We start from the raw sequence: 8,274 nt of genomic DNA, 5'->3' as shown, positions 1-8,274 counted from the left end.
AATACTTCTTTTTGGTCTGATTACTGTGCAGCATCATAACACATCTCAAGTGTTAGTTTACTGATCTACAAACTGTGTTAAGTGATGTCTCTGCTTTTGCATCCATAATCTGTGAAATGTCAGAATACCAGTGTTCATGAATATTTCTTAAAACTTGTTAATCTCCTCATATGTAACACAAAAGCCTAACCTATTGATGGACTTCAAGGATGTTGAGTGACACAGAACACACATATGCTTTAGTATTTTAAATTTTTTTTCTTGAGACGGGATCTTGCTTTGTTGTCCAGGCTGGGCACAATCAGCTCACAGCAGTTTCAACCTCCTGGGCTCAATCGATCCTCTCACCTAAACCTTCCAGATAGCTAGGACTGCAGGTGCACACCACCATGCCTGGCTAACATTTTGTAGAGACAGGGTCTCCCTGTATCGCCCAGACGGGACTCAAAACCCTGAGCTCAAATAAGCCTCCCAAAGTACTGGGATTGCAGGCATGAGCTACTGTGCCTGGCCACCATTTCATTCTTGAGCATTTTCTTTTATATCCTAATTGTCTACTTTTAATTTTACCACCATATTCACATCAAGGTTGAGTGATTTAACATCTTTGGTGATAAATAAGGTGCTGATTTGGTCTATAGCCGTCAGTTTATCATAATAGATCCAAGGTAAATTCTGTCAAAGATAATGGTCTGTCATGCTGAATGTTCCATGTGTACTTCAGGAGATATATTCTGCTCTTTTGGGGTGAACTGTTATATAAATGTCAATTTAATCCAGTCAGTTTATGGTGATGTTCAGGTCTATTTTCCTATTGATGCACTGTACATATACTAGTTGTTACTAAGGAGGGATGTTAATCCCTAACTGTAATTGTATATTAGTTTATCTTTTCAGTTGTTTTAGCTTCATAAATGCTTGGAGCTGCTGTTAGGTGCATGTACATATAGGATTATTTTGTCTTCTTGGTGAATTAGACCTTTTATAATTAGGAAATTGTCCATTATATAGTCCCTCCATCTTTGTTTACATGGTCTTTTTTCCATCCTGTTAACCTACCTATATCACTTAAATCGAGTTTCTTTATAGTTGGCAGATCATTGGGTTATGTTTTTTCCCTGTGTCTCTCTTGTCATTGATGTGCTTAGACCATTTACATTTAATATAATAATTGATATGTATGGGTTTAGTTCTACCATCTTACTTGCTTTTTTTTTTTTTCTCTTTGAGACAGAGTTTCACTCTTGTTGCCCAGGCTGGAGTGCAGTGGCACATTCTTGGCTCACTGCAACCTCCCAGATTCAAGTGATTCTCCTGCCTCAGCCTCCCGAGTAGCTGGGATTACAGGCACCATCACACTGTTTTGTTTTTGTTTTCATTTTCAGTAGAAACAGGGTTTTAACCATATTGGTCAGGCTGCTCTTGAACTCTGACATCAGATGAGCCACCCGCCTCATCCTCCCAAAGTGCTGGGATTAAAGGCACGAGCCACTGCGCCCAGCCTTTTCCTTTTTTAAAACAGGATCATGCTCTGTCACCCAGGCTGGAGTGCAGTGGCACAATCATGGCTCACTGCAGCCTCTATCTCCTGGGCTCAAGTGATCGTCCCACCTTAGCCTCCTGAGTAGTCCACCACGCCTAGCTTTTTTTACTTTTTTGTAAGTAGAGACACATCTCACTGTGTTGGAAAGGCTGGTCTCGAACTCCTGAGCTCAAGTGATCGCCTACTTCAGCTTCCCAAAGTGCTGGGATTACAGGTATGAGCCACCATACCCAGCCAGGTTATTTGAACATTTTTAAGTATTACATTTTCTCTATTGTAATATTGACCGTCATCTCTCTGCAGGTTTTTTAGTGGTTGCTCTAGGTTGAAGCACTTTGAATTATTAAATATCTAAGAGTGAGCATTTTCTTTTTTTGACTACTATACTCTCACCAGTTGCCAGCTTCTCATATAAATATTGTAAATGCTCTCGTTTAGGTAGCTCAGCTTCTGGAGTTGAGGGAACTTCAAAATCAGAAGAGCTCTGGGAATCTACATTTGTGCTAAGATTTAGCAAACTTTTTTCCTCAGGTATGTGTTTCTCCATGCTTACAGTAGTTGGTTCTCCAGGACTAGGAACTATTGTTACATCTTGATCTCTGCTCTTCAAATCAGAACAAGTATCCTTTGGGCAAATTACATTTTGATCCGTGAGAGAGGAAGGAATCTTCTCTTTGACTGTTGGTCTGTAGTCATCTTTGTCCAAGGAAGTAATAGCCCCACTGTTTCTCTCTTGGGAAGATAGCAAAACAGTATCAGACTGGCTGTCCCAGCCTTGACTTCCTTGTTCTGTTATGTGTGTTGACTGGGAAGAATTCTGGGAGGAGATGTAGGTTGATTCTCCATCAGAGTCACTGAAAAGCTTTGGTGACTGAGATCCCCCTGCCTCTAAGGAAGAAGGGAAGTTTTCCAAACTCTCATCTGTGATTTCATCATTTCTTTTAAAGAATACTTCCCACTGGGGTACATCCCCATCAGCCTTTTGCTGGTGAAGTACAGAGCCCTGATCTCCTGGCAGTGAAGCTGGGATTTCTAATTCTTCTTCACTTTCACTGTTGGATTCTTCACAATCTACAAAGTTTGTGAAACGAGAGCTCTGCATGCTCTCTGCTCTGCAGCATCCTGGGCTTTGTCTCTGTTTTTCAGGCTGGTTTTCTGATGCTGCAGTCATTGAAAATGCTTCAGGGTGAAAGTTTTTCTGGTATGAAACCTTGTGTCTTAAAGGTATTGGCAGAGGATAATCAAAGAGATCATCATCTTCCTCCTCTGTGGGACAAACAAAACAGGTTTATAGGAAACAAGGCAAAGGGAACCAGTTTGTAGCATTTACCTACATTTTTAATTCTTAGAATTGCAAGGAATAGGGAAGCCACTCTTCAAAGGGAAAATACCTTCTTGGGAGATGCTGAACCATTTAGCTACCATCCTTCAACTTTTTATAATGCCAGACTAGTAGTGGAGAATATAGAGCAGTCACTCTATATATAAAGCCTGGCTGATCATTACAATCATATGCAAAACTTTTTTTAAAAAAAACACACAGGCTTCTCTCTATCTTATTCTAGACCTACTGAATCCCTGAAGAAGATATCTTGGACCAAATAATTTGATTTTTAAGTTCTACAGCTGATTTCTGTTCATCAGCCAGGTTTGCAAAGCCTGTGTGCTCTGCAAATAGATGCTCAGTGAGCTGGCTGACTTAGGAAAATTAAACTGCTTTTTATTGAGGTTTTTCTTCTGTGAGCATCTTATTGACATCTGTTTTGTGCACAAGGTTGCAACAGACGCTGGGGAAACACAAGTTAAATCAACTTTAAAGCAAAATACTGAAAAATCAACATTATGTGCCAAGAACTTAAAATACAAAATTCATTCTCCTGATTTTTAAGTATTCTTAAAATGAAAAAACCTTACTTGGAAAAACAAATATTTTCCCATCTTCTAATGATACCTAAGGAGGAAATTAAATGCACCCGAGACTACTGTGTGTGGCCACTTTTGTTCAGCTGCTGAAGTTGGTGTTATAATAATCCACTTAAATGATATGGCAAGGCACTAATATAACAGACCATAGAGACCATCATAGTTCCCACATTTCCAATGTGAAGCTAGGCCCAGAGAAGGGGTCTGCCAATACACGGTTCCAGCCTCATTTTTAAAAGTCCAGTGTTTGTTAGGGCTTGGAACTGATGTTAGGACTTACTTACGGTGACTAAGATAGCTAACGACTGTATTTGGAATCCCTAGAATGCAAGATACAGCTTTACTTTAAGCCAAGGATAATATGTATGTTTTAGGTCCCTCACTATGCCAAAGTCATTATGTTTTTTGCATAGTCACAGCTCCCTGCAGCCTCCACCTCCTGGGCTGAGGAGATCCACCCACCATGCCCAGCTAATTTTTTATAGAGACAGTGTTTCCCTTTGTTGCCCAGGCTGGTCTTGAACTCCTGTGCTCAAGCAATCCACCCACCTTGGCCTCCCAAAGTGCTGGAATTATAGGCATAAGTCACTTTGCCTGGCCCAAAATTATCTTTTTATGATAAGTTGAACAGTTCTCTGTTCAAAATCAGTGACTATGCCTGATCTCCCCAAAAAAATCATCAAAAACAAATGGATAGATTTGTGGATTGAATAGATGCATAAAAGGCACAAAAGATTAAAGGAAGAAAGGACTTTTGCTTCCAGGTAAGATGGAGTAGCAAGGACTAGATTTAGTCTCCCACTTGAAGTAACTACAAATCAGAAACTAGGAAAAATTGCCTCTCAAGAAAACGGACATCAAGCAATAAAGGACAATGACATGTGAGAAATAATACACAGATGAGTCCTATGACTGCCTGACTCACTGCTTCATAACAGATTCCAGTCAAGAAGGGGACATCTGGATAGAGCTCTTGGACATCCTGAATTGAGGGGATGGAACTGGGACGCTGAAGAAATCAAGGTGCCTAGAGTTTACAGAGCAGAAGATCAGAGAGAAGAGTGCTACACAGAAACTTGGAAAAGCTGCAGAGGAGTCCCCACCAAGTGTTCAGTGCACTGAGCAGCAGCATGTGCTTGTAAGGAAACTACCTAAAGCCAGGCAAGGAATCACTCAAAAGGAAAAAGTGCCCAGAACTCACAGTGCCAGGAACTGCCTGCTCCTGGTCCCAACAGCCAGAGTGGAAAACCTCAAGAACTATGGGCATTTGTAAGAGAACCAAGAAGAGCCTTGCCTCAGTAGTGGGGAAAATCTACCGTCAACTAAATGCTGCTCTCGTCTTGTATAACAAAGGTAAGACACAAAAAGGGCAAACTATAAACAAACCTCAAGAATGTTTCTAGAAACTCAAAATTATACAGGTCCTAAAAAGGCAAACTTCAGAAAGTATGGCATTTAAAATGTTATAAGAAATGCAAGCAGCAGGAAAATACAATCAAAAGTGGCCCAGAAATTATGTAACATGGGAGTCAATTTTCATTATCTTGGCTCAAACAATAGTTTCTTAGATGTGACACCAAAGCGTAAGCAATAATAGAAAAAAATAGACACATTGGACTTAAAACCTTTACACTTAAAGATACCATCAGAGTGAAAAGACAAGTCTGGAGAAAATATTTCCTAATCATATCAGATAAAGTACAGATACCAGACTATTTAAATAACTCTTACAACTCAATAAGAAGTTCAGTAATCCAGTTAAAATAGGGGCAAGATATCTGAATAGACATTTCACCAAAGAAGTTATATAAATGGCCAATAAGTGCATGAACAAAAGCTCAACAACCTTAGCCATTAGAGAAATGCAAATCAACACTGTAAGTTACCACCGTACACACCTAGGATGGCTATACTCAAAACGACAGAAAAAAAAAAAGTGTTAGTATGTGAAGGAAGTGGAAATTGCTGGACAGAATGTAAACTGCATTCAGTTTGGAAACGTTTGCCAGTTCCTTGAAGTGTTAAAACAGTTTGATCGTATGTTATGAACTGAACGCTTCCTGTCAAAATTCGTATGTGGAAGCCCTAAATCCAGTGTGGCTGTTATCTGGAGATAACAAAAGTCTGAAATCTGGACTGCTCCAAAATCCAAAACTGAGTGCCAGTATGACATTCAAAGGAAATCCTTATTGAAGCATTTTAGATTTTCTAATTAAAGAGGCTCAATCATTAAATATAAATGCAAATGTTCCAAAATTCAAAAAAGTCCAAAATCCAAAACACTTCTGGTCCCAAGCATTTTGGATAAGGGACACTAAATCTATATTTCTATATACTAACAACAATCAATCACCAATTAGAACTTAAAAAATAATACCATGTGCAACATTATCCCCAAAAATGAAATATTTAGGGATTGATTTACACACACCTATACACTGAAAATCATAAAACATTGCTGAAAGAAATTAAAGAAGACTTAAAATGAGAGGTTTACCATGTTCACGGATCTGAAAATTCAATGTTAAGATGCCAGTTCTTCCCAAAGAACTCTCATCAAAATCCCAGGAGAGGATATTTTGTACAAATTGGTATGATACGATTCTAAAATTCATATGGAGATGCAGAGGACCCAGGATAACCAAAACAACTTTGAAAATGAACAAACTACATCCACAGGTGAATGGATCAGCAACTTGCAGTATACCCCTTTAGTGGACTACTACTCATCAATACAAGAGAGTAAACTGTTGATACATAGTGCAACATGAATGAATCTCTGATGTGTTGAGTAAAATAAGCCAGACATATTATATGCTTCGATTTATGTAAAATTTTAGAACATGCAAACTATAGTGACAGAATGTAGATCATGGCTGCCTTGGCATGGATGAGAATTACAAAGTGGCATAAGGAATCTTGAGGGTGACAGTATCTTAATTGTAGTCATGGTTTCTCAAGTGTAAGAATATGCAAAAAATTTATCACATTGTACACCTTAAATGTGCAATTTATGTATATCAATTATACCTCAGGAAAGCTGTTTTTCAAAAAAAGTAAGTTTGTAAAGATTAGAGGATGCACTATATAATAGTATTAACATTTGAAATTAATGTAACTGTTTTTCTAAAACCTATTAACTATTGAAACAAAAACAAATACGCTTTCTTTCAGGCACTGGTAATAGCCTTATTGTATCAATCCTGGAATTGTCATGTAAATGTTTTTAAATTAGATTCTCAATGAGCAGAAATGCAGAAGCAGAGATGGAGAGACAGGCCTCTACATTAGAATCCCAGCCCCATCACTTACTTCCTGCTAGTCCTTGAGGACTTACGTCTCTAAACTTCAGTTTCCTCATTGTTAGAATTGGGATGGTACCCCTGGTAAGTTTGTTTAGAGGTTTAGCTATAACATACGTAAAGGATCTAGCGCAATACCTGCCATTAATAGGTGTTCAAAAAATAGTATCGTGTGTTTTTGTCAAGTATTCACTGTACGGCAGAGTAACTGACTCTGCACCAAAGGAATGAAAATCAAGAATCCTAACCACGAAATATGGCTGCTGGAAAGCAGCAGAGCTTTGCTCAGAATCTAACACTCTGATTTCTACTGCAGAGTTTACCTCTGTCCTTCACTAGAAAAATGAAAATACCAGTGAAAAAAGGTACAATGTATAGAGAAATTCCATCAGTATAAACACTGCTGATCAACTTGATAAAAAATGATGAAAAGTTTCCATTGTCAGCATTTACGAGTATCTTAGAAAATGTTCAAAGAAGTGGCCGGGCGCGGTGGCTCAAGCCTGTAATCCCAGCACTTTGGGAGGCCGAGGCGGGTGGATCACGAGGTCAAGAGATCAAGACCATCCTGGTCAACACGGTGAAACCCCGTCTCTACTAAAACTACAAAAAATTAGCTGGGCGTGGTGGCGCGTGCCTGTAATCCCAGCTACTCAGGAGGCTGAGGCAGGAGAATTGCCTGAACCCAGGAGGCGGAGGTTGCGGTGAGCCGAGATCGCGCCATTGCACTCCAGCCTGGGTAACAAGAGCGAAACTCCGTCTCAAAAAAAAAAAAAAAAAAAGAAAATGTTCAAAGATAACAAACCAGCCACTCTATGGCCTCTACTAGTCTTAGGGCGTATTGCTAGAAAGCTGAGACCACACCACATGACGACAGTCTCTACCACTTGTTTTGAATCAGGGAGGGAGAGCAGGCTTTTGATTTTACAGGCTGAAGACAGGAAGGCAAAGTACTTCCTGAGACTATGTGACAAGTCTGGCTTGTGGTGAGTCCCAGGTCCACTGTGTGTCCAAGGCCCGAGCTCTCTGGAAAGCAGTGTTTGCCAGAAGCCCAAGCCTCTGAACCCAGGACCATTTTTTCTTACCTGAGTCTCGGTGGACTGTTCTAGCTCTCTTCAGTTTTCCCAGTGGTTTATACTGTGGCTCCATACTTTGGGAAGACCGGCATAAAGGCTTTAAGCTGAAATGAATCAGAATATTTGATTTTTCCTTTTGGGGAAGCTGTTAGATGTTAAGCATCATTGATAGTACAAAAATTTTTTTATTTTTTGTTTTTTAATTTCTTGGATCCCCATGTTTTTAACAAAATCTTGACTATAAGGGAAATGACACAGCCATTTTGAGGATTGAAAAGCAATTCTAAACTGATTTCATAGTTAAAAATCACTTCAACTTAATAAAGTGATAAATATAAGCACTTCAATGCAACCTGGTAGATGCTTATCTTATTGTTACATCTTTAGTAGACTAAAGCAAAACTTGGATCTTTGCTCCTGCATTGCAAAA

General features: G+C 39.3%; 1 protein-coding gene across 7 annotated transcripts in view; it reads right to left on the bottom strand.

Moving 5' to 3' along the window:
• The window catches only part of DCLRE1C (DNA cross-link repair 1C), a 52,026-nt gene that overhangs the window by 9,505 nt on the left and 34,247 nt on the right, over positions 1–8,274 (bottom strand). For 6 of the 7 annotated variants that reach the window (XM_017529802.2, XM_017529803.1, XM_017529804.1 and 3 more), the window contains 2 exons: positions 7,854–7,948; positions 1,653–2,809 (listed from right to left, as the gene is read on the bottom strand). In XM_017529802.2, coding sequence (XP_017385291.1) covers positions 1,887–2,809; positions 7,854–7,948 — 1,018 coding nt within the window. In that variant the 3' untranslated portion in view covers positions 1,653–1,886. Of the gene's footprint in view, positions 1–1,652; positions 2,810–7,853; positions 7,949–8,274 lie in introns of those variants that run through there. The other variant, XM_037739013.1, reaches the window with a different exon arrangement.

The sequence above is a fragment of the Cebus imitator genome, unplaced genomic scaffold (genome assembly GCF_001604975.1).
Source record: "Cebus imitator isolate Cc_AM_T3 unplaced genomic scaffold, Cebus_imitator-1.0 Scaffold61, whole genome shotgun sequence".
NCBI classification, from domain to species: domain Eukaryota; kingdom Metazoa; phylum Chordata; class Mammalia; order Primates; family Cebidae; genus Cebus; species Cebus imitator.
This window is presented reverse-complemented; position numbering and strand designations above follow the sequence as displayed.